Source organism: Pipistrellus hanaki (genome assembly GCF_964339955.1).
Source record: "Pipistrellus hanaki genome assembly, chromosome: 2".
Classification (NCBI taxonomy): Eukaryota; Metazoa; Chordata; class Mammalia; order Chiroptera; family Vespertilionidae; genus Pipistrellus; species Pipistrellus hanaki.
The window spans coordinates 117143501-117171051 of record NC_140504.1 but is presented as its reverse complement, the minus strand read 5'-3'; the positions used below and the strand labels follow the sequence as shown (position 1 = coordinate 117171051).

The window sequence follows — 27551 nt, the reverse complement described above, 5'->3', positions numbered from 1 at the left end:
CAAACTCCGGGGCAATGTGTACCCCCACCAAACTCTTCCCGTACCCTGGGGGTACACATACACACTTTGGGAAACACTGATCTAGACTAATCACATTGCAAAGACCTTGTAGCCACATGTGGCTGTGGCTGCCATCGTGAGAAGCACAGGTCTAGGACTATCAGCGTCTTCATCACTCCATCATCTCCATTTTATAGATGAGGAACCCGAGGCCTGCAAAGATGAATGAGTCTTGGCAAGTTAACTGATGTCAGACCCCCTAGGATTCTTTAAAAGTCTACATTTTTGTGTGGTTGCTTTTTCTTAAAGTATGTGTATTATTTTAAAGTAAAACGAACAACTGATTAAATGAGCTTACAACTTCTGGAAAATATTATTGAGAAGGTATTTCTTCCAGATTTCTTTATCATCAGGATAGTTTATTTAATCTCTCTTTCAGGGGAATGTAAAGAGAAGAATTGATCAGTCCTATGAATCCTGCGCAGTTTTCAAGTTCTGGCAATCAACAGCCTCCTGCCATTCATGCACTTCCAGTACCTGTTAATACTTAGAATTCAGGAGCACATCTCCCTCTAGAGGATCAAAAATTATTTCAAGGACAATGATTTGAATTCCTATTGCAAAATTAAAATGACACTCAGTAAGAAAGAAGTTGGCTTTGGAGATTATGATTAATGTAAAGCAAATCTGACTTTTGTGGTAACTGGCACCTTAAATCCATTTAATACATATGTATATATTTACACTAATAAAAACAAAGTTTTACTTTTGATTTTTTTAAAATATAAAAAGGTAGCTAAAGATAAAGTTAAATCAGAAAACCCTCATTAAATATATTCTTTTGAAACAAAAATATTGTCTAAGGTAGCTTTCTATCTCACCCTTCTGTTGTGGTTAAGTCTTGATTGCTGCTGGCACATCAATGGGAGGGACTGACCTAGGCCAATGGTTGGCAAACTCATTAATCAACAGAGCCAAATATCAACAGTACTACGATTGAAATTTCTTTTGAGAGCCAAATTTTTTAAACTTAAACTTCTTCTAATGCCACTTCTTCAAAATAGGCCGTGGTATTTTGTGGAAGAGCCACACTCAAGGGGCAAACCGCAGTTTGCTGACCATGGACCTAGGCTGATCAGTTGTAAGGACTGGCTGTGACCACTGACCACTGACCTCCAACCACCTTGTGATCAGCTGTGCAGGGACTCACCGCACAAAGCAGGACTTCACTTCAGTAGGGCTCTGGTACCTGCTGAGTCCACCCCATGAGTGTGCAGCTTATGGTGGTGGTTGGGTGTGGTGCTTCCATGTGGTCTGAAGCTGGTCCTCGGGTTACGCTGGAGACCTGTTCCTATGGCGCGTCATAATGGGATTTTCGCCCTAAGTCGGAAACCACCTATAAACATAAACCACCTTGTTTATGTGCTCCATGTCAGTCACTCACATGGAGCACATAAACAACAGTAATGAAGTGAAACAGTAAAAAAAAAAATAATAATAATTAAAAGATAATTCCTGACCTTTACTTGTGATAAATAAATAATAAAAAACATAAAGTACATATGTACATACGTCGAAATGATGAAACTTTTTTATAAATAAATGTGAGATGACGATGTAATCAAGAAATGACGTACGTTTAGTCCGTCGTGGACTGTCTGTACAATAAAAGTAACAATGCCTTATTATCATCTAATACCACTTTCAATAGTCTCTTTGTCCAATAAAAAAAAAAAAGCCCATCTTTTTACAACTGGTCTGATCTCATCAGGATCTAAATGAAGTCTACAGCATTGGGATATACGTCTTTTTATAATAGTTCTCCTTTCTTTTTTTCATTATAGATGCTCCCTTATTTCAAGTTTGGTTGACTTAATCCTCCTAGCATTATTTATTCTGTTCCAGTGTACTGTGTATTTCCTGTAAACTATTGGTTATATCTAGAAGCTACATAGATTCAGGTTCAATGTTATTGGTAGGGGGGTAAGAAAGATACTTTATGGGTAGCTCTGTGCACTGCCTTTTACATCACAACAGGAGCTCTAAGTGTCTGGGTGTCCCACTTTTAATGATTGAGCAAAGGGTTTGGGTATTATCCGCCTGATCCATCCATCCCTTACTCTGCTCCCCAATGTCCTTCACAATAGCTGTACGAGGCAGGTACTACTATTACCTCCATAGTAGTTAGGCATTTGCCTACTTAATGGAAGCAGATTCTGAGAACCTGAAGCATCCAACCCACAACAGGACCTGTACCTGATGTCAAATAGACCCTTCCCATTTTTCTAATCCTGAAATGCTTCAACAGTGCCAGTTTAAAACTCATGGTCAGATACACAAAAAGCCTTGAATCCCCAACTTCTCCTTTTGGGGCTTTCCCTTACTCTGTATAAACCCTGCCTCTCCTGAGGGCACTGTTTCCCAGCCAGCCCTTATAATCTCATGTCATTAGATACCACTCACTTCCCCTCTATGTTGCAGGCATTGATGTTCTCTGAAGATTTATGTATCTCTCTCTCTGATACTGAAGACTAGGTGTGTTCTAACACAGATGGCCTTTCTAAAATTCTGACCTCAGTTCACTGACCTTCTAGCCTTCAATGCACCTGCAGACAATCACACCAGGGCTGAACCCTAGGCATTTACCAACAAGGACAACGCTCTGTATGTACAACATCCCATTCTCTGGCCTCTCTAGCTTATGGGCTCTGGTATCCTGACTTCAACCATTAATTCTTAGACCTCAAGGACTACCACTTTTTTCACTAATTTATGACCTCATGACAGTTATATACAAAATTTGCAAAGGTTAAAATTTCACCCAAAAATGACAAAGTTAATCACCCTTTAAACAAATCTATTAAGAGACATGGAACCCCTCAGAGATCCTGAGATAGCTATGCTCACACTTAGATGACACCAATACCATTCTGAAGGGAAATGAGAGGAAGGATTTTGTGGCTAGGTGGCTACTGCAGCTGTACAGGGGGCACTTCCTGATGATATTAGCCAGCCAGCAATCAAAGCAAGATGTGGATGAAAGAGAGATGAAAACTGAAGTCAAGAATTCCACAAATTTGCCCTAGCCTATTTGGCTCAGTGGATAGAGCGTCGGCCTGTGAACTGAAGGGGCCCCAGGTTTGATTTCGGTTAAGGGCACATGCCCAGATTGGGGGCTTGATCCCCAGTAGGGGGCGTGCAGAGGCAGCCAATCAATGATTCTCTCTCATCATTGATGTTTCTCTGTCTCTCTCCCTCTCCCTTCCTCTCTGAAATTAATAAAAAATGTATTTAAGGGGGGGAAATCCACAAATTTAAGTCTCCATTCTCCAAATTCAACTTCAGAGGTTTCCACAACATTATCAACCAGGACTAAGATCTTTGGAGAAGACAGATGCAAGAAAAGCATCTTTTCCTTTGGCAACTGGCTGAAATGATTTGTTATCTGACAATTACAATTTCCTCTGGAACATTTATAAAAGCCTTTATGTCCAACACGTAAATCCAAAAGAAATGGAAGTTAAAAGCTCCAACCTAAACGTGGGGAATGTGAAAACCCACCCCAATTCAAGAGGCAGAACATGGAACTCTTGCTTTACTATCACTAATGGTTGAAAACCCACCCATTTGATGTGGTCACAAAATATCTTCACAGAAAACTACACATGAAGTAGAATTTGCTCTAGCGGCTGACCCTTGCAACTCTTTCATCATCAAAAGGTAAATCCCAAAAATCAAAGTAAAGCTCTGATTGTTCATGGTCTTTATTTACTACGTGTATGAACAACTAAAAATTAGAAAACTTGCCAAGCTTTTGAAAATAAAAAGAATCATTCAGAGCCCATGATATTTCAGATATCCTTACATTGATTTTTTTTTTTACCAGCTTCTAAAATAACTTTTTCAACTCACTTTCTGAGCCAACAGGTTAAGGAAATCACAGCCACAAAACAGATAGGCCTACAATCAGGAAACAGCAAACTGCTAGCACTGAATAAAAAAAGAATACTCATGGAAAGTGGAAATCTTCTCAAACAACTTAGTACCAAACTATAAAATTTTTCAACTTTTTGTTTCCATCTTCATCAAGTTATAAAGCTGAAAAAAACTCAATGCCAGTCTAGAACAATGAGTTTTCACCAGAACTAGGCCACCACAGGTCCTGTCCCATCCTGAAAAGGCCACGCTCAAATGCTGGAGCTTCTGAGCCAGTGAAAGTTCTGCTCCGAACCTGCCAGAGGAAGAATAAAAACTTGAACAGCATAGAAAAATGATTTTGTGCCCCAAAGAAATTATCCAGTTTCTCAGTGTACTTTTAGAAACACCTCCATTATTTGAAGGAATAAAAAATCTATAAACTCTGACAGCAGATCAGATACATCTACAACTGACAAAAATATGTCCCAGCCTTTGGACCAAGAGACACACTCATCTCTTCAAACAGAAATTAACTATACAGGCCGGGACCGGTTTGGCTCAGTGGATAGAGCGTCGGCCTGTGGACTGAAAGGTCCCAGGTTCGATTCCGGTCAAGGGCATGTACCTTGGTTGCGGGTACATCCCCAGTAGGGGGTGTGCAAGAGGCAGCTGATCGATGATTCTCTCGCATCAATGTTTCTAACTCTCTATCCCTCTCTCTTCCTCTCTGTGAAAAATCAATATATATATATATATATATATATATATATATATATATATATATACATATATATATATATATATATATATATATATATATATATATATAAAGAAATTAACTATACCAATAATTCATGGACACTAAAACCTAACTGTTCAGCACCTGAAATTCAACTGCAATCAGTCAAAAAGTAGCCCTGTAAGTCTGCTTAAGAATTGGTTTCTTCTTCCAAGCCTTCATTCAGGTGAGGATAGAATTAAGGGAGAGTTTTGGACACGTTTAGCAAGATTTCTACCAGTGATTACTACTCATCCACAGCCTAGGGCTCAGAATCCAAAGAGGGAAATAACCACATCAGTGAGTTATAAGATAAATGTTCCTCAAATTAGAATCCTCCTGAAGCCCCAATCTTGACATGTTACAAGTCACTTCCTCCCAGCAGCAATGTAAATGCGAATAAATTGTCCCTAACTCCTGCAGACACTGTTTTTGCCCAAGTTAAAACTGGTTCCAAATTGGACTGAATTGGATTCACCAAAAGAGAGCTCTGAGAAGCTTGACCAAAAGATAGCTCTGAGAAGCTTGACCACCTAATTCAAATATCCTTATATTTAAAAAACCATGGGCCGTCATGAACGAATCAACTAGGTGGATGACCAAACAGGCTGCATGGGGCAGGCAATGGGGGTAGGGGACAGTTAGGATCAACTAAACAGCAGGCTGCATGGGGTGAACAGGCTGGAAGGGGGTTAGTAAAGGGTGACCAGGTTGGTGGGGAGAGGGGCAGTTTGGGACAACCAGGTTGGCAGGAGGGGCAGTGAGGGTGACCAAAAGACAGAACAACAGGCTGCATGGGGTGACCAGTCCAGCGGGGGGGGGGGGGGGCCGCGGGGGGGAATGGGGGCAGTTAGGGGCAATCAGGCTGGCAGGCAGAGGCGATTAAGGGCAGTCAGGCAGGCAGGAAGATGAGTGGTTAGGAGCCAGTGGTCCAGGATTGTGAGAGGGATGTCTGACTGCCATTTTAGGCCCTATCTCAGACATCTCCCAAGGGTTCCCGATTGGAGGGCAGGCTGGGCTGAGGCGCCCCTCCCCCCATGCACAAACTTGGTGCACTAGGTCTCTAGTATTTTATAATATATACTAGCATATAGTGCTAAGGTATTTTTAATACTTATAGTATTAGCTGAACACTGTGTTCACCTTCTTCCATGGTATCAACATTACAGCTAGGTTATAGGACAACCACCCTTGAAGACTAGCTGAATAGAACTGTAACTAAGGATATAAAGAAGTCACATTATGACTGGTAGAAGAGGTGGAGAACCAAACAGGCTGGTCCCACACCCACATGATGGTGGAAAATAGGAGGGGTATCTCAGACCACCAGTGCTGGGGAGGAGTCCCCACAACAGCTGGCAGTGAAAAGCAGTGGAGATTTTGTCGTGACCAGGTGAGATGGAGGGCTGCTGTAGAGCCAAGTGTCTTCTTAAAGGCTCCACACATGGACTTACTCGCTGACAGTCACTCACTCTGAGCTCCAACTCTTGGGCAGCAGCTTGAAAACACCAAGGAGGAACTGAATTATCTGGCTTCAGAGCCAGCACTGGAGGGGCAGCTCTCTGGGAACTAAAAGGCTGTCAGGTACCATTGTTCTTTTGCTGAGCCCCCCACCTCAACCCAGCCTGCATGTGCAGGTGGGCACCAAATTTGAGTCCCCATCAAACTGGCCCCACCCTAGTGATTCTCTGAGAACCTGCCCCACTCAACTTGCACACAGCCCTGAACCTTTTTCAATAGCTGTTACTCATAAGTGGCTGGCCTTAGCTTGAGCTGTGGACTCCCCTAAAATATCTGAAAGGTCCATAAATCCCAAAGGAACATCCAGCCTCTTGTTCACAGTGTATCATTTCCCAGGTGCCTCCATATAGGCAGCTACCAATTGCAGATCACTTTGAAGCTCTCACCAGGTGGCCCTGAGCCAGGCATACATAGGCAGCAGCTGACTTGGGCCTGCAACAGAGCCCCTCCTAAGAGGCCCTAGAACCAACACTCAGTGGCTGGCTTCTGACCACACCAGAGCACCACCCAATTAGCTCCACAACAGCACTCCTGAGGGTGCACCCAGCAGGTACAAGAGCCCCACTATATCAAATCTTGCTCCATGGGATCAGCCCTCACACAATAGCTCATTCACTGTAATCATGACCAGTCCTCAAGGTCAGTCAGCCTGAGGGTTAATTCCATCTACTGATGTGCCAACAGCAATCAAGGCTCATAACAGGAGGGCACACACAACCCACACAAGGGACATCCCTGGAGCTCCCAGCTCATGTGACCAGGGAAACTGCACCACTGAGCTCACTGACACCTACTACATAAGGCCACTCCTTCAACTCTGGGAGAAACAGCAGAGCTACCTATTATGTAGAAATAAATAGAAGTAATCAAAATAAGGAAAGAAACATGTCCCAAATGAAAGAACAAGAGAAATCTCCAGAAAAACAACAACAATAACAACAACAAAAAACACCTAAGTAAAATGGAGGCAAGAAATCTCAGATAGAGTACAAAACACTGATTATAAGGATGTTCAGTGAACTTGGGGAAAGAATAGATGAAGTCAATGAAAATTTACACAGAGATAGAAACCATAAAACAAACAAACACAGAAGAATGAAGAATAACTGAAATGAAGAATACGCTAGATAGAATCAACATCAGATTAAATAAAGCAGGGCATTACATAAACAACCTGAAAGCAAAGTGGAAAACACCCAATCAAAACAGCAAAAAGCAAAAATAAATGTTTTTTAAATGAGGATAGTTTAAGGGGTCTCTGGGACAACATCAAGGATAACATTTGCATCATAGGGATACCAGAAGAAGAGAATAAGAGATTAAAAACCTATTTGAAGAACTAATGACTGAAAACTTCCATAATCTGGTCAAGGAAATAGACATATAAGTCCAGGAAGCACAGAGTCCCAAACAAGATAAGAGACCCATACTATATTAAATGCCAACTGTTAAAGACAAAGAGCGAACCTTAAAATCAGCAAGAGAAAAGCAATTTATCTACAAGGGACTGTCAGCAGACTTCTCAACAGAAACTTTGCAGGCTAGAAGGGATTGACACAAAATATCTATTTATATAGAAGGCTAAGTGTCTGACTGTTTGGTAGCTATGATGTGCACTGTCCACCAGGGGGCAGACACTTAGTGCATAGGCATGGAAACATGGAACAAACTAATGAATCTCAGAGGGAAGGGGAAGGGGAGAGAGCAGGAAGAGATTAACCAAAGAGGCCCAGTGCATAGATTCGTGCACCAGCGGGGTCCTTTGTCCTGGCCTGTGCGGATTAGGCTGAATCCATGCACCAGATCTCCGACATCCACCAAGGGGTCCTGGATTGAGAGGGCTCAGGCCAGGCTGAGGGATGTTCACCAGGCCTCTAGTTCAGTGATAAAAAGCAAGGACCTACAACCTACATCTATAATATCATTTAGAATCAGAGACATAAAGAAATTCCCAGACAAGGAAAAGGTAAAGAAGTTCATCCCCACCAAACTAGTATTATAAGAAATGTTTAAGGGGCTCCTTTGAAAAGAAAAAAATATGAATAATGTAGCAATAACTATATGCCTTTCAATAATCACTTTACACGTAAATGAATTAAAAGTCCCAAAAGACATAGGATGGCCTAAACCGGTTTGGCTCAGTGGTAGAGCGTTGGTCTGTGGACTGAAAGGTCCAAGGTTCGATTCCGGTCAAGGGCATGTACATTGGTTGCAGGCACATCCCCTGTAGGGTGTGTGCAAGAGTCAGCTGGTCGATGTTTCTCTCTCGACGTTTCTAGCTCTCTATCTCTCTCCCTTCCTCCTCTCTGTAAAATATCAATAAAATATATTAAAAAAAAAGACACAAAAAAAAGACATAGAATGGCTGAATGGCTAAGAAAATGACTCATACATTTGCAGCCTATAAGAGACCCACTTCAAATTGAAAGACACACAGAATGAAAATAAAAGGATGGAAAAGACATTTCATGAAAATGGAATTGAAAAAAAGTTGGACTAACAATACTTCAGACAAAATAGACTTTAAAACAAAGGCTAACCCTAGCCGGTTTGGCTCACTGGATAGAGCATCAGCCTGTGAACTGAAGGATCCAGGTTTCATTCCAGTCAAGGGCACATAACCAGGTTCTGGGCTTGAACCCCAGGGTTGTGCAGGAGGCAATGATCAATTATTCTCTCTCATCAATGATGCTTCTCTTTCTACCTTCCTTTCTAAAATCAATAAAAATATATTAAAAACAAAACAAAAAACACACAAAAGCTTTAACAAGAGACAAAGGACATTTCATATAGCCAAGATATGGAAGCAACCTAAGTGTCCATCAAGAGACAATTAAATAAAAATGTGGTACATACATACAGTGGAATATTACTCACCTATAAAAAAAAATTAAATCTTACCATTTGCAAAAATGTGGATGAACCTAAAGAGAATGTTATGGTAAGTGAAATAAGTCAGAGAAAGACTTATTTCATATGATTTCACTTATACGTGGAGTTTGAAGAACAGAATAAATGAATAAAAACAGAAACTAACCCATAGATACAGAGAACAAACTGATGGTTACCAAATGGGAGTTATGGGGCTAGTTGAAAAAGATGAAGGGTTTAAAGAGTACAAACTGGTAGTTACAAAATAGTCATGGGATGTAAAGTATACCATTGAGAATATCGTCAATAATATTGTAATAATTAAATATGGGGTCAGGTGGGTATTAGGGGGAATCACTTAAGTTACATAAGCATCTAACCACTATGTTGTATATCTGAAACTAATACATTGGATGTCAAATGTGAATGAAAAAAACAAACCAATAAATCTTGGCAGAATAAGACCAAACAAAGAACTGGAAGATCTTGAAATAAAAATCCTCAAAAGTACACAGAATTGCCAAGACCGATTTGGCTCAGTGGATAGAGCGTTGGCTTGGGGACTGAAGGGTCCCGGGTTCGATTCCGGTCAAGGGCATGTACTTTGGTTGCGGGCACATCCCCAGTAGGGGGTGTGCAAGAGGTAGCTGATCGATGATTCTCTCTCGATGTTTCTCTCTATCCCTCTCTCTTCCACCCTGTATAAAATCAATAAAATATATTTAAAAAAAAAAAAGTACACAGAATTACTAAATCCATTTTTACATCATTTTGTTAACTGTAGAATATTTCATTGACATTCTATTTCACATTTTGAACTTTTTTAAAGTCTAGAAAGGAGGATATTATGAACATAATAAATCTGACTTAAGTTTTTAAAAGCTCAGTTGAACCCACCCACCCCCTCACCGACAACCCAATCAACTCTCAAACAAACAAGCAGATGCCGGCTTCAGTTTAATGGAAACTAAGTTTATTTATAGAAATTGTTTCAGATGCAAGGGCTAAAACAGGCATTTCTAATGTAAAGTATATGGTAAAAATATTTGATCACTTCTTTTAATATTTGTGCTTTGTTGCAATCTCACCCTCTTCCTACTCCCTTTCTCACCCCAATCCCGCTCCACACATGCCTTCCCAATATATTAAGTAGCAATTCCAGTAGTCTCAGTTGCCAGTCATATCCCTGACATCATCCTTAATTCTTTATCCATACTCCTCATATATTCTCTACCACATCTAGTCTATTCCACTTTTGTTTTCTACATAGAATCCAAGCACCTCTCTCCATGTCCCTGATACTGTTTTAGAATAAGTCATCATCCCTCCTATGGGATATTACAATAAATACCCTATCCTTATTTCCTCATCAATTTTCTAAAGGCCAAAGTGATAGTGATCTTCCAAAACAGAAGTCAGATCATATTATTCCTCTGCTTAAAAACCTCCAATAGCCTAATGCCCTGATTTCATCTACTATTTTCTCCCTTAGACATGAAGCTCCAGCCTCTTGTTTCTGGAACTTTTCAGGCATACTTCTGCCTCAGGGCCTTTGCATTCGCTGTTTGCTTTGCCTGGAATACCTTTCTTTCCTGATATGCACATGATTCATACTTTTGAAGTATTTGCTCAAATACAGCCACTTAGTGTGGCCTATTTTAAAATGGCAAACTTACTTCTCTCAGACATTCTCTCTTCTCTGCAATATTTCTCTCCACAGAATTTGTCACTTGCTGATTTTATTATTTTTAGTTATTTTGTTTAATGTTTTGTCTTATTAAAATATTTATTTATTTATTTATTTATTTATTTATTTATTTATTTTAGTGCTGTATTCCCAGCACCTAAAATACTCAAGTATTTGATGAACGAATGAACACGCCTATTGGTCAAACATGAAACAGCTTATGAAATAGGAGGCCCTAGGCTCAGAAAAGGATATTAAAGATGAAGAATGCCTTATAAATAAATGATCATCAGTGCACACAGAACCAAGCTGCAGCGAATGACTACATCAACAGCCAGGTGAATTTTCCCACAAGTGAAACTCCTTTTATGAAAACCCTGGCAATTTAATCATGTGACTTCAGATGGGTCTTTGGCATGTACAAGCAAAGCAAAACAATTGGCCCAAGTTTATCCAAAGTGCCTTCACACTTAAATAAAGGTTGTGGACATTCATTTAAATAGTTACAATGCTTCAAAAGACATACCGAAGGAGAAAAAAATATATAGAACTAAAAAAGTAGCTTAAAATAGCTTAAATAAATTATCTGTCAACACCAGAGCCAGTGACTGGATGTGGACAACAGAGATTAGAGCTTTTTACATAATTTCATGAGAACACTTGAGTCAGTCTTCAGAGACACTGCCATAATAACCATTTGGTTAAAATTAATATTCCAGCTTCCAGATGCAATTTAAATAAGGCAAGAAAAGTAACTGAGCCCTAGCCAGTTTAGCTCAGTGGATAGAGCATTTGCCTGCAAACTGAAGAGTCCCAGGTTAGATTCCGGTCAAGGGCACATTCTTGGGTTGTGAGCTCAATCCACAGTAGGGGCATACAGGAGGCAGCCGATCATTGTGTCCCTCTCATCATTAATGTTTCTATCTTTTCTTCTCCCTTTCTCTCTGAAATCAATAAAAATATTTTTAAAAAGTAACTGATGAAAATTACTGTATAATATAGTTCCGATTCTATTTGCCCTTTTTTGTCTTGGCTGTCTTCTCCTTTCTTTTTTTCACATGTTTAGGAATTTTGTTCTTTCTTTTCTCTCTCTGGGCTTCCTTGACCATCTTTTTTCTTTCCTGTAAAACGCAAACAAAAATTAAAAAAAAAAAATCTGTGAAATACAGACAGAAGAATAGATTTACTTAGATAACTTCACAGCTGTTTTCCTATAAATCAAATTTCAAATATCACTTACTATTAATTCAATCACAAGGGGAGATGTTAAACAAAAGAAATTTTAATTTCCCCCCTGAAGTTTAGCAGTTTTTAAAGCAGCAGGAAGCACAAGGTTTTCTTTATACTAGAGGCCCAGTGCACAAAATTTATGCACTGGGGGTAGGGGGAGGTGGTCCCTTATCCCAGCCTAAACCCTCTCCAATACAAAATCCCTCAGGGGATGTCCTACTGCAGGTTCAGCAGCCGGACACCCTTCTCACAATCGGGGACTGCTTGCTCCTAACCAATCACCTGCCTGCCTGATAGCCCCCTAACCACTCCCCTGCCAGCCTGATTGATGCCTAACTGCTCCCCTGCTGTCCAATCGCCCCCAACTGCCCTTCCCTGCCGGCCCAATTACCCCCAACTGTCCTCCCCTGCCAGCCCAGTTTATCCCAACTGCCCTCCCCTGCAAGACTGATTGCCCCCAATTGCCCTCCCCTGCCAGCCATCTTTTGGTGGCCATCTTGTGATGATGTGAGGGCATTGTAAACGCTAGTAACCAGACAGGAGGAGGGTGCGCGTGCAGCATCAGAGATGGGGCAGCAAGGGCCTCTGTGCATCTGTATGGGGGAGGGCCTGATCAGCAGCAGCCACGGCTGCTTCAAGGGCCGAAGAGGGAGGCAGGGCTGGACTGGCAGCAGCCACGGCTGCTGCGGGGCCCAGGGAGTGAGGCAGGGCCAGACCTGTGACTCAATGGTGGGTGGCACTGCACAATAGGCTCATAGTATAAGATAAGCAAATTCCATTCATACTATTCATATTGCTACAATCTATACTAATAAAAGGCTTGGTGGCCCTCGAGCCATGCACTCACACCATCACAAGATGGCCACCCCCACTTTGTCACAAGATGGCTGTTAGAGAAGGACAGTAGTGGGCTATAAGGCTGCAGGGTAGGGCACTTGTGAGTGAACAGGCCAGCAGAAGAGGGCAGTTAGTGGTGACTGGGCCAGTAGGGGAGGGCAGTTGGGTCAGCAGGGCAGGGCTTAGAGCAGTAGGGCCAGCAGGGGAGGACAGTTGGAGGTGATCAGGCTGGCAGGGGAGGGCAATTGGGGGGAATCGGGCTGGCAGGGGAGCAGTTAGGCATCAATCTGGCTGGCAGGGAAGTGGTTAGGTGGCGATCAGGCAGGCAGGCAGGCGAGTGGTTAGGAGCCAGCAGTTCTGGATTGTGAGAGGGATGTCACAGATTGGAGAGGGTGCAGTTTGGGCTGAGGGACACCCCTGCCTCCAGTGCACGAATTTCATGCACTGGGCCTCTAGTTAGTTATAAAGATATATGTAAAAGGATAAAAAGAAGAGTAACATTAAAAAATAAAAATGAGCCCTAGCTGGTTTGGCTCAGTGGATAGAGCATTGGCCTGTGGAACAAAGAGACATGGGTTCAATTCTGATCAAAGGCATGTACTCCAGTTGCAGGTTCCTCTCCAGCAGGGCCCTGGTCAGGGCACATGCAGAAGGCAACCAATCATTGATATTTATCTGTCTTTCCCTCTCTTTTTCACTCTCTCTATGAATCAATGGAAAAATATCCTTGGGTGAGGGTTAAAAAAAATAAAATAAAAGTAATTATGGCTTGGTGGAGGAATTTGGGATGAAACTGTCTTAAAGGTATCCTAATAGAAATTTGAAGACTGCCAAACACAAATATCCAGGAGGATATTATTAAATGTTTGCAACTACTTTTCTTTGCAAGTTTCATATTCTAACAGAAATAAAAGTTAAAAAGAGACAAAATATTTATTTCCATTAGGCAAAGAGAGAAAAATGTAATAACAGCCAGTTGTATATGTCTCTCAGAAGTCTTAAAATCCATACTTTATAAAGTTTCAGGATTAAGCTAAGAATGAAGAGTAATAGTTACACAGTTGTCATGCATTATTCAACCATGAGTGTCTCTTCTGTCTGTAGCCAGGGTTGGAAGAAACAGCCTTTCCTAGTTTGGAAACTTGTGGCTGTAAATCCCCCTGAAATGGCTCCTCAGTATGTTATCAATGAGGCAACTTTAGCATCATTTGTACTTCAAGTTAATGACCATAATTTCTAATCAATGTACTGAATTCAATGTGTCCTTTCCATAGACCAGCAGTCGCCAACCAGTGGCCCGTGGACCAATGCTAGTCTATGAGATCCAAAAGACTGGCGACCACTGCCCTAGACAGTGTCCAAGGAGCTCCCAATAGAGCTCCCAATCTCTAGATAATGTTACAACCAAAAACAGTTCATGCTTAGGAACTGAAAGTATAATTAGAGGTACTTACTGATCGATAATGTTTTCTGCCACCATAATCTAGATACTTGAGCAAAGAGTAATGAGTGGCTATGCTGCCATGTTGAAGAACAAGGGAATTTTCATTCTTGACTAACCTTTTTATCAATTTCAAGATCAGTGGTGGGTTTCTTGGAGCAGGCATGGTCTCCCTGCTCTTCAGAACCTACATCAGAACACTCAGAACTTCCACCATCTTCTGAATCAGAACAATCCTTTTCTTTAACCTGATTTTCTAGGAGTGCAGGGACCTTAAAAATATTACAGAACCATGTTATTCAAAACCAATCAGTTATTTATTGTTACCAGATTTGTTAATGCCAGAATACAGATTTTTAACCTTGCAGATATTCTTTGAAAAACAAAAGCCTCTACTACAACATCCAAACAACAGAATCAAAGTGAGGGAGGAAGCCTGGAAGTACCCATTCCAGTAAGGCTCAAGAACATACCCACACGAAGAAATGGGGGCTTTATGGATGACCCAGAGAAACAACATAACTGTTCCACTTCAGAAAAGGAGCACTGAGTTGGGATTCGGAAGGACAGTTATGTGCTGTGTAACGTTGGGGCTATTATCTGAGCAATACATGATTAGGCGATTCATCATTGTGCACTGTCAGCCTACTGCTGTAATGGTATGTGATATAGTACTTTGATACCACTGTGAGCGGTTTTGTTTACACCAGCATGACCACAAACACGTGAGCTATGTGTTGCACTATGATGTTATGTCAATAGGCAATAGGAACTTTCCAGCTCTACTATGTAATTTTATTAAAGGCCCGAGATGCACGAAATTTGTGCAAGAGTAGGCCTTCATAGCCCTGGCGGCTGCCTGGATCCCATGGCTGCAGCCCAGGCTTTGTCTGGAAGGTCACTGGAAGGATATTCACTCTAATTAGCATATTATGCTTTTATTATTATAGATGGGCCCACAATCATATATGCAGTAATGACTGAGAAATAGAAGTAAAAAATACTTATTTGAATTAACTTTACAGCTGTTTGCCTATGAATCAAATTTGAAGTGACAATTATTATTAATCTGATCAAGAGGGAATATGACATTTAAAATAAATAAATTTTCTTTTTTTCCCTGAAGTTTAGCTTTTAAAGCAGCAGGAAGCACTTTCTTAAAAGAGGTTTTCTTTTTTAAGAAAAAAAAAGTAACATTTAACAGTCAATTTCTCCCATAAAAGAGAAAATAAATTTTCAGAGCAAACTGTGACCCTTTATGCTTAAGCCTTTAATTAAAACATTAAATGAAATAAGAACTATCTTCATAATTGCTTAAAGTAGAATTAATCCCTGTCTTTCTAAATTGCAAAACAAAACAAGATTGTTTTAAGAAAAAACACTGTAGGGATGGAGCACTCTCAGACTGCTAAGCTCCTGAGATTGTTCTTCATGCATACTTTTAATAAGCAAGTTGTAAAAAGATCAACAAGCACATAACTAATCATTAAGTACTTCACAAAGAAAGACCAGATACAAAAAGGATCAATGCCTCAGCTATACAACAAGATAAGTCAGAGGCAAAATGAAAAATAAACCATAAATTTCACTATTTGTTATATGGTTAAAAAGAATGAACACAAAAAGGGCATTCTGAAAGTGCTAATAGACTTTGAAAGTATATATACAAATAACAATACCACTGTTAATTTAATTCTAATAATACTTTACATTAACTGTTATATCCTTTAACAGAATTTTCACATAAATAAATAGCAACACATATTGTTTATACCTTCTGAACGCCAGACAAATCTTTCTTCAATCCTGTGACAGTTTGATATAGAATCTTGTAACCAAAAAGAAAAAATAAATTAACATAAAACTAGACAATGAAATAACACACTCCAATATTAAGAAATAACACCGTAGGCTAAATGATATATTGTGGTATTATAAAAAGGTGCCTAAAATTTATCTCATAGAAAAGAGAAAATGTATAGCATGAGTGTTATTCTTGTCCACCAAGCACACAAGCATCGGCAAATTCCAACCCACAGCCCAAATCCAACAGATAGACTGACGGTTTCTATTAATGAACATTCAAAATCAATTCGATGATGGAACACACTAATTTTTAATCTCAATTAAATGAAATGTATTCTCTCCCCAAAATAACTCCATTCTTCTTTCATTAGTAGACCTGTATCATGGAAAGCTGTATTCAATTATTAAAATGTTTTTTATTTCATCAATAAAAATTTGGAGGAAAATTTTTCTCTCTTTTTATATAATAACCTACATAGTAGCCTCAATTTTACTTCTTTGCCTGCAAGGCCTAAAATACTTACTATCTGGCCCTTTAACAGAAAAAATTTCCAGACCCTGTAATATAAGTTAATGGATCCAGTATAATACCATTTATATCTTAGACTTCTATACAGTCTGTTGGACACATTCAACTGTATCATTTTCCTTCATAAACACCAATGTATTCCTTTACATCCAATGTGGACAAAGGACATGTTAATGTAATTAGCCATCTCACTAGATTAGAAGCCAACATTTGAGATTGCAGGTTGGGGAAGGTAGCTTTCTTTGTAAACTTGTTTGCTACATATAAACCCAGCTACTCACATTATCTTGTTGGGCATTCATGGCCATGTCCTCTTCCTTCAATTTCATCATTATATCCATGTCCCTCTCATAGTTTTTTACTTCATTCAAAGTTCTAGGAATATATGCTCGCTTAAACACCTAACAAACATAGAGGAAAAATAAAATTGAAACTGCCATTCACACACTTCTCACATTTGCTCAGCATCCTCACCCTCATCAAGTCATAAAAAATAAAAGTCCATCCTCATCATCTGCAACACTAGTTCTCAGCCAGGCTGCCTGCACAGGGCTGGTGTAGCATGTGCTGTGTGCTTTGCCAAAAGTAATTTGTTACCAATGATAAAAGACTAAATATGTGATTTAAGGATACCCTTAGAATTATACTTTTCTCTCCTCATTTGCAGTTCAAAAAGTTTTTCTGAATGGAAGAGAAAGGAATGTAATTGCCTGGCTGTGCCTTATGTTCTGACACAGGAACATCATCCACTCTGTGCTACAGTGAAAAAAGATTTATAATTGCTGATAAACATACGAGTATCTTGTAGTCATCCAGCACCCTAATAGCTGAGAGAAATAAAACATAAAATAAAATAAAACCTACTATGGATCATCTTTACAAAAAATACACTGATTCCTGAGATTAAAATAATTTTCTTTTTTTACCAACCATAAATATTTAAACTCTAAATAATTACTGGAATCAACATTTAAATTATTTAAAAATCCACATTTGCACCATAGCTTGTTTGGCTCAGTGGATAGAGCATCAGCCTATGAACTAAAGGGTCCCAGGTTCGATTCCGGTCAAGGGCACATGCCCAGGTTGCAGGCTTGATCCCCAGTAGGGGGGCATGCAGGAAGCAGCCGATCAATGATTCTCTCTCATCATTGATGTTTCTCTCTCTCTTTCCCTCTCCCTTTCTCTCTGAAATCAATAAAAATATATTTTAAAAATAAGTAAATAAAATTAAAATCCACATTTGCAAACTAAAATAGGCTTTTCCTTCTTGAATCATATATTTCAACAGGTTCTTTAAAATGTTTTCCACCTAGGACACTGGGCTAATCAGCTGCTGAGTAGAATTAAGTAATCAACTGCTTATCTATTAAAATCAAGTTCATGCATTAACAATATTTTTTAAAAGACCTTAAAGGACAAGTGTTTCCTAAGGTTATGAAAAGATGATAAATCTTACCTCTTCATCCACATGATCTTGGCTGGACCTTTCCTCCGTGGTCCTTTGGGATGCTATTTCCATGGCCTTGGAAAGAAAAACTATTACTTTCCTTCACATTCAACCTACAGAAAATACATCCATTTCCCAATTTTAGTATAAATCTGTTCTAATCTTTCTTAGTAGTACCTCTTCACATTTCTAAAAAAAAAAGGACTTAGTGTCCTCTAGTGGTCAGTTTAGCTTTCCGTGTTAAACCTCACAAAAACGGTTGCCATCAACCCAGAAGTAACAGAATAAAACGAACTTCTCTAACCTCAGGGAATCCCTAGCCCCTTCCTCAAACATTACTTTTACTAATTCTAAACAATTAGAAAAAATACCTACTAAAGGAAAACAAAGAACCAAAGAATGAAAGAACCACTCCTTAGCTCTTCAGCAGCCAATGAAGGGAGTCAATGAGAAAGCGAATTGTTCTCTAATTTGAGTATATGGCTCCAATGCCATTGCAGCATAAACCACCAAAGAAAGCAATCTGAACAATGACTGACACTAAAAATGTAACAAAGATTCTACAGGATTCTTCTGGCTTGTGAAACTGTAAAACTGAAAATCTGTTCTCTATCTATTTAGAATATACAGAAAAAAAGAAATAGCTGTGCTAGGTGGTTTTTTCTTTAAGGTAAGACACTAAAATCAGTGTTATAGAATTTAGGAATAAAAATGATATGATACATATTCATTCAATTAATATATGTGATTACTTACTATTACCAGGTACAAATTAGGTACTGGCAATACAGGAATAAAACCTCTGCCTGGCCATTGTGGATCAGTGGTTGAGCATTGACCCATGAATGAGGAGGTCATGGATCAATTCCCATTCAGAGCACATGCCCAGATTGTGGGCTCGATCGCCAGTAAGGAGCGTGCAGAAGTCAGCCGATGGATGATTCTCTCTCATCACTGATGTTTCTCTATCTCTCCCTCTCTCTGTTTCTCTCTGAAATCAATAAAAACATGTTGTTTTTTTTAAAAAAAAAGACTAAAATTCCTGTCCTTCAGGAGTCCATAGTCAAAGTAGAGACTGACAAAATAAATTTTTAAAAAACTTTATATATTAACTGATACAGTGTGACTACTTCAATTATAGTTACACTAGAGGCCAGGTGCACAAAATTTATGCATGGAGGTGGGGGTGTCCCTTAATCCAGCCTGCATGCTCTCCAATCTGGGAGATGTGCAACTGCCCTCTCACAATGCAGGATTCCTGGCTCCCAACCACTAGCCTGCCTGATTGCCCCTAACCATTTCTGCCTGCCAGCCTGACCACTTCCTTGCCAGCCTGATCAATGCCTAACTGCTCCCCTGCTGGCCCGATTGCCCCTAACTGCCCCCCCCTGCCAGCCTGGTCACCCTAACTGTCCTCCCCTGCAGGCCCAAACACCCCTAACTGCCTTCCCCTGCAGGCCTAATTGCCCACAACTGCTCTCCCCTGCAGGCCAGTCACCCCTAACTGCCCTTCCCTGGTGGCCTGATCGCCCACACTGCCCTCCCCTACTGGCCATCTTTGACTTCATTGGGGCACCCATCTTGTGTGTTGGAGTGACAGTCAATTTGCATATTACCTCTTTATTAGATAGGTCTAAGAGCCCAATGCACAAGTACGTGCATCTTGAAAGGAACTGTGGGCTACGGCACCTGTGCGGGTCTCGGCCCATCTTCTGAGGCCCTGCTCACCCCTCCCACAGTGGCTGCCAGTAGTGGCTGCCAGTCCCGTCTACCAGCAGCCCCACTCCTGCCGCCGCTACCACGCACCGATAGCACCAGCCCTGCTTGCACTCACTGACGGCCCGAAGTGATTGGAGCCAGCACCAGCAGCAGGTGGAAGCAGGGCCAGCACCATCGGTGGGCAGCTGCTGCCCCAATTGCCCCTCAGGAGCAAGGAAGGTGGAGAAGCCCTCAGCGGTGATAGGGGCCAGCAGCCACTGCTTGCACCAACAGTGCCGAGTGATCAGGACCGGCTAGCAGTGGGTGCGAGCAGGGCAGTTGCCGGCCACTAGCAGCAGGTACAAGTGCTGAGCAGGACCGAGGTGTGCGGGAGCAAAGAATTTTCAGTAACCACCAGAGGCTCACCTCTATGACAGCGACCAGCGCCCCACCTTGGTCTGGCACCCCCATTCACCTGCCACCATCCCACTGTGGCCAATGCCCGCCATGTTCTGCGCTCTGCTGCCTGCTGCCTATGCCTACCATGTTCCATGTGCACCCTCTGGTGGTCAGCACATGTCATAGCGACTGGCTGTACAACAGTTTGATCTATTTGTATATTAGGGTTTTATATAGAGAGATAATATGAAAATATTTGTGTATCTGTATTCTCTTAATCCAACCACTGTTGAATTGAAAATATTTGAGCCCTGGCTAGTGCAACTCAGCTGAATGTCGTCCAGCGCAGACTGCAGGTTTGATCCCTAGGTCAGGGAACATACAGTGTGTTTTTATCTGTTTCCCTATAAAGTTGTTCCCTTGTAAAGCTGTTGTTAACCTTTTTCTTCTGACAGAAGAAAGTATAAAGAACTCTTTTAACTAAAAATAATCTGATTAAAAACAGACAAAAGACTTTAATAGACATGTCTCTAAAAAAGATATACAAATCTATGGACGGATGATGATGGTAGCTGCACAACAATGTGAAATGTTCTTACTGCCACTGAACTGTACACTTAAAAATGCTTAAAATGGTAAATTTTATGCTTTGTATATTTTACCACAATTTAAAATTTTATGTGATTTAGAAAGGCCTATGAAAAACAAAGGAAAGGAATTAATGACCAAAGGTTTCTTACTAAATTTCCATAACTTTGACAACGATGTAATCTTGCCAAATAATTAAAGTCAAGAAACCTGGCTTTACAGTTGGCTTTTTACTATACTTTTGATTTTTCCATCTGTGAAATCGAAGATAAAGGTTTCAGGAAACTGTCAAATGAACAAATATTATGCGGAGCAATTTAAGTCCTCCGAAGTGCCATAAATCTAAATTACTACTGTTATTTTCTATTTTTTTCTCCCTTGCCCCATCTCACCTTTGAGAGATAAGCATCCATGTTCTCTTGTGTAATTGATGGGTCTGTGACAAATTCAAAGAGCTCCCGCACAGTCATCACAGCAACGTTGTGCTTTAAAAAGAAATCTGTCAAAAGAAAAATGTTAGTGACAGCTTTAAAAGGAAATAACTTTATAGAGAAACAAAGAAATAAAAACATACCATCTGCCAGCTACTGGCGTATCACTGCATCAAATATTTCAGTGCCAAAATTTTATATCAACACTGTAACAGAGTGTAGAACCAACACACACAAACAAGCTGGGAGAAAACTACAATTTTCACTCACCATTGACATTGGCACAATCTTTTCTCAAGAACTCCAAGGCATGTGGGTGGTCATGCTCCACAGACTGAGAGACGTCAATGATGTACACACCCCCACCACTGTACCTGCGGGCCACACAGGCAGGGATGTGAGAAACACCAGGGATGTACACACTTCCATCCACTATGGTGCTGTGAGGGCTTAATTCAATGACTAAGGGAGGAAACACATCATACACTGTGACCATGTGGAAGCCAACTTTAAAACGTTAGAATTTACTATGACATTTTGGAATTGGAATTTTATTTTTTTAAAGGACATGAAACTACTTATGTGAGGCTCCTAAGGGACAAAAGATACTCACAGCATGTTAAATTCACTGAGATCTGCATGGACCAGTCTGGCATCCTGATACATTATTCTCATGTATTGAATGACCTGCAGGTACAACTCACGAGCCTTGGATTCCGATAACTGGATGTTTTTCAAGAGGGGTGCTGGCCTTTAATAAGAATAAAATAAACAATGAAAATAAACTGATGGGACCAAGTTTTCTTGCTTTATACTACATTTATTACAGGCACTTCTCTTCTACAACTCATCATTGAACAACCTGGCTCACTAAATGCTCCTTTCCAGAAACTAGTCAATAAACAGGTATTGTACAAAATAGTCCTCAAAATGTATTATAAATTAATAACTCTATGCACTAATACAATGGAAGAGTCATAAAAATATTCTAAGATTAAACTAATTCAAAACAATTAAAAATATAATTCTGAATATGTACTTATTAGGCCATCCACATACTCACATGTCATCTTTACCAATGAAACCCATGACGAGAACATGACTTCGTAGCAGGATGGGTTCTGGGCATGGGATCCCTGCTGTGTTCAGCCTATGATATTAAAACAGGTAAAAGGACAAATGAAAAGGCTAAATACAACATCTAAAACAATTACAACTATAGTACACAAGATTAATATTGCTATTAGGAAACAGCACCAGGATCTTCCAATTGTATTACTACTGTGTTTCAAAAACTATAAGACACTAGTGATTTTAACTGGGACCATCATGCACCATTAAGAATGACAAAACACTGGCAATTCAACAACAGCATCACATAGTCTCTAACACCCAATCCAATTCCAGAGATGTTAAACTATGAAAAAAATGAGTCTCAGAGTTGATGAAATATAACAGATGTGTCTGCAACAATCTTTTGAACTGATTAGCCTGAGCAATAATTAGTAAAAACACTGAACTCATACCTAATAGCTGAGCACACCCAAATTTCAGAAAGGCTTTTAAAACAATCATTAATACCTACTTAATATTAAAATAGCCAGCGGATGTCACCTATGTACAGCAGATAAGAAGGTGTCAACTCAGAGAATATATAAATGTGTCCAAAATTGGACTGAAAAAAAGGAAACTGATAGAGTTTTGGACTTAACAAAACTAAAACTCTAATACCTATTTTAAAATTATCCATCATTCTCACAATTTAATTAAGTCACTTGCCTGCTTAAGATTCTATAACAGCTCCTTATCATCCTCAGTATCAATTCTAAAAGTTTTTACATGGCTTCTAAGGCTCTTTAAATAACCCAGACAAGAAACAGTGGCTCCTTCTTGTCTAACTTCCCTCAGTAGACCTAATGAACCTGAACAGCCCCACTGGGTCCCTAGATTTAAACAGAACCACTGGGATCTATGGGTGGGAAAGAGCTGAAGCCAATGTGCAGGGCACAGCACAGACACCCCCAGTCACCTGATCAAGTTCCTCATTTCTTTTTCTGCCCACGTTTTCACCATCTTTCTGGGGTTTCCTTTACAATAGCCATGACGAAATCTTGAACAAGAAAAAGATGTGTTATTTAAATCATTCCATTCTAGTTTTTATTTTTTAGGATATAGAAATTAAGCTAACTGAAGAAAAAAATCTGAGCTCACCTGAATTCTCCACTTACATACTTATCCCGATCTTTGAACACCAAAATAGAAGTTTTATAAATTTTGATTGCTCTGCTCTCTCCATTTGTTGTGCTGGCATGGTATACATTAGCCTATTTTAAATCAAAACCAAAGAAAATTAAATTTGTGTTAAATAACTACAGTGTTTTACTTTTTCAATCTATTTGATTCTATGTTGAAAAGTTAAAAAAAAAAAAAAGTTGAATTAACTGAAATAATAGGCATAAGGAACATCATCTTTTGAATATATGAATTAAAATATAAACCATCATACCAAAAGACACAGTAAATATATCTCCAATTACACATATAGCAAAATCCAACTTAAATACATGTAAGAAGTGACTTAAAACATTTTTATATCTTAAACATGTGGAAAATAAATGAAGACAGTCTCACATCACGTGATTTATAAATTGAATTTTAGTAAGAACTGCTTCCCATCGAATGAGTTGCTAACTTAAAAACACGCTTGTCTTTCTGCATATCCATATACAAAGAAAAAAATGAGAATGACATTAGCTGACTACAGAAAGTAGACCATACCCCTTTACCCCAATTAGTACTATTTGATTAGGACTCAGGCCTGCAGTAACTTGACCATCTAAGTGTACTGCTGAGCACAGCTAGTTGGACTCATGATAGAGTAATGGCAGTAGAGAAAAGGCATAATTATGTGCACAATTTCCTACCGTTCCATAAATATTAATAAAACCATTTTTAGAAACACAGATTAAACTATCTTGACTTGTATAGAGGAACTGACTTTCTTTTTAAAGGAACATTTTAATTACAAAATGCCTTAATTCATTTCTTGCCTGAAATAAGAAAACTAACATGAAAACATTCAGGCATCCAAAGAAAAGCTCACTTCTTTTCCTGTGCTAATGCAGCCATTTATCTCTGATATGATTCCTCTAGTCAACATCTTGAATAATATCATTCGTGTTCTGGGATCCAACACCTAAAAAGAGATGCCAAAAACAGAATTTCAGAAAGAAAAACCAATTATTTCTCATTGAAGAATTTGACAATTAATAAACTGGAGAGCCTAACTGTAGCATGCCATCCTGGTTGGCTAAATGAGAGTTGCTATTTTGGTACTTTCATTCATTCTAATTTTTAGTAAAGAGAATGTGAGGTGGAGGCCACAGGAACCATAGAGACAACAAACCAGAGAGACAATTAACTTATTGTTCATTCAGTCATAGAAATCAAAGGCTACCAAGTCCAACATATGTTAATAGAAACACAAAGCAAACTATATAAGCAACTTTACATTTTCTAGTTTACCACATTAAAAAATGTCCAAGATAACAAGTAAAATTAGTTTTGATACGGTTTTTAATCCAATAAATTTAAAACACTACCATTTCAACATGTAATCAATATTTAAAAACTTAGTAAGAGATTTAACATTCTGTAACCATAAGTCTTCAAAATCCAGTGTGTATTTACATTTATGGCATATGTATCTCATTCAAACCTGCCAGATTCCAAGTGCTTAGTGGCCACTCTATTTGAAACAGGAGTCAGCATCCTACAGCTAATGACTAAAATTGAGGCTGCAATCTGTTTCTCTACAGCCTACAAACTAAAAATTATTTTTATATTTTAAAATATGAAAGAAAGAAAGAAAGAAAGAAAGAAAGAAAGAAAGAAAGAAAGAAAGAAAGAAAGAAAGAGAGGGAGGGAGGGAGGGAGGGAGGGAGGGAGGGAGGGAGGGAGGGAGGGAGGGAGGGAGAAAGAGAAAGGAATTGAAAGAAAGAAAGAGAGAGAGAGAGAGAGAGAGAGAGAGAGAGAGAGAGAGAGAGAGAAAGGAATTGTAAGCCAAGTCTAAAGTATTTATTCTTTAGTACTTAAAAGTTTGCAGCTCCTTGCTATAGATGAGTAAGTCAGGGAAAGGGTTTCCTTCCAAGTCAAAGCTGTCAATTTTGAAGAAAAACTTCAAAGCCCGGCCAGTGTGGCTCAGTGGTTGATCGTCAACCTATGAACCAGGAGATCACGGTTCGATTCCCAGTCAGGACACATGCCGGGGTTGCAGACTCAATACCCAGTGGGGCCATGCAGGAGGCAGCTGACGAATGATTCCCTCTCATCACTGATGTTTCCATGTCTCTCCCTTTCCCTTCTTCTCTAAAATCAATAAAACTATTTTAAAAAAATAAGACCCCAGTCTTCTTTAACAAACAGGAGACAATGAACTAAAGCCTGTTCCAAGTCCAGTTCTGAAACTGAAGCAATTACATATCTACATGCAATTTCAAGGAAGACCGCTCCTCATGGCTAAGACAGACCCTCTAGCTCCATAAAGTGAGACAGTGTCAAATGGCCAAATCAAATTATATTCTAGAGTAGGGGTGGGGAACAACAAAGGCCCACAAAATCATTTGGTCCAGCCCTGCCAAAGCATTAGGGGTGAGCTAATTATATGTTTGGCCAAACAGAGCAGGCTAATTTTTAAGCTGATAATTTTGTATGGTCCGTGAATGATGTAAAAAATATCCAAATAGCTCTTGGCAGGAAAAAGGTTCCCCACCCTTGCTCTAGAGTCTATTTTCAATGAGGTGGATGCGGTCATATCAGAACTTTAAGGTTAATAGAAACAAAATAATCATAAACTGCAGAACTAAAACCCAAACTACATCCATAGTAATGGGAAGAGAATAAAAGTGAGCCGAAACCGGTTTGGCTCAGTGTTTAGAGCGTCTGTCTGTGGACTGAAAGGTCCCAGGTTCCATTCCGGTCAAGGGTATGTACATTGATTGCGGGCACATCCCCAGTGGGGAGTGTACGAGAGGCAGCTGGTCGATGTTTCTCTCTCATCAATGTTTCTAACTGTCCATCCCTCTCCCTTCCTCTTTGTAAGAAATCAATAAAATATATTAAAAAAAAAAAAAAAAGAATAAAAGTGAGTAAGCCATAACTAACAATCCTTCTCTATGGCACAGGTAAATTGTGGGGGTGTAAGCTGGTTGAACACAGGAATCCAGATAAAAATAGTAGTCAAGTTAGTGGGTAGAAAAGAGCAGCATATTAAAATGGCTTAAAAACAAAATAGGTAAAGAGAAATATAATAGAATAAACTTACAAATATGTTTCATAAAAACAACTTGAGACTCAAGATAAATATTCTCATTCAAAATTAATTTCAAAAGAGAAAAAGAAAGAATTTTCTGCCTGAGTTATTTTTAGGCTCTTTGAAAATTAAAGTTGCCTCATCTGTGTGTGTGGGTCCATACTTTGTCTTCAATCACAAAAAAAAAGCATACACAAAAAATAAATTAGAGAACAATGGAGACACAGATCTCAGACCTGCTCCTGACTAAACGTGAAATTCTTCAATTGCATAAATGGTTCTAGAGCTCACGTACAGTGTTACTTCTTTGGGGATTAGTATAAATAGTAAAAGGGGTACATGTCTTAAACCAAGGATCTGTAGGTCAAAGGTACTACTCCAAAACGTATTTGTACATATGGGTGTGGGCAGGGAGAAGGTGATAGACTGCAGTAGCAATGTTCTAACCTTATGACTTGGTTCACATAAAAAAATCTGAGTGAATACTAACATCCAATTACAACCCTCTACATGTGGGAAAAATAGGAGCCAACTTTCTCCCATTATTGAATAGAAAGAAACAAATAGAGAAACCAAGATGGCGGCGTAGCTGAGCAACTGGTCTGCCGCTCCTACAACTTAAAAATTAAAACTAATATGAAGGACATCTATCATCCAAAACCACGAGAAGGAGGTACTGGGTAGTTAATAGTCAACAATTAACATGATAATAAGAGCAATGAGGGACAGATGGGGCTCTTAAAATGTGACCAGCTGAAGAAATGGAAGAATGGCAGGCCCGGAGCAGCCAGGCCCGAAGCAACAGCAGCCAGGCCCGGAGCAGCCAGTCCAGGAACAGCAGCAGCCAGGCCCGGAGCAGCCAGGCCCAGAGCAACAACAGCCAGGCCCGGAGCAGCAGCAGCCAGGCCCGGAGCAGCCAGGCCCGGAGCAGAAGACAGGCCCGGAGCAGCAGCAGCCAGGCCAAAAGCAGCCAGGCCTGAAGCAGCATCCAGGCCTGGAGCGTTGTGGGGTCGAACCCTGGGTTCAAAATGAAAGGAAAGAAGGAGCAATGCAGCC

At 39.8% G+C, this 27551-nt stretch overlaps 2 protein-coding genes across 5 annotated transcripts in view; one reads left to right on the top strand and one right to left on the bottom strand.

Annotated features, from left to right (window-relative positions):
* LOC311618228 (histone-lysine N-methyltransferase SETMAR-like) overlaps nt 1-27551 on the top strand; it is a 407000-nt gene that overhangs the window by 156609 nt on the left and 222840 nt on the right. The gene's annotated exons all lie outside the window — the stretch shown is intronic.
* RIOK1 (RIO kinase 1) overlaps nt 10045-27551 on the bottom strand; it is a 38053-nt gene continuing 20546 nt past the window's right edge. For all 4 annotated transcript variants that reach the window (XM_084875602.1, XM_084875603.1, XM_084875601.1 and 1 more), the window contains exons 6-17: nt 24288-24380; nt 23396-23508; nt 23214-23294; nt 22248-22334; nt 21798-21935; nt 21455-21558; nt 21146-21252; nt 18078-18143; nt 16900-17019; nt 16058-16111; nt 14403-14555; nt 10045-11896 (exon numbers count right to left, since the gene is read on the bottom strand). In XM_084875602.1, coding sequence (XP_084731728.1) covers nt 11786-11896; nt 14403-14555; nt 16058-16111; nt 16900-17019; nt 18078-18143; nt 21146-21252; nt 21455-21558; nt 21798-21935; nt 22248-22334; nt 23214-23294; nt 23396-23508; nt 24288-24380 — 1227 coding nt within the window. In that variant the 3' untranslated portion in view covers nt 10045-11785. The remainder of the gene's footprint in view (nt 11897-14402; nt 14556-16057; nt 16112-16899; nt 17020-18077; nt 18144-21145; nt 21253-21454; nt 21559-21797; nt 21936-22247; nt 22335-23213; nt 23295-23395; nt 23509-24287; nt 24381-27551) is intronic.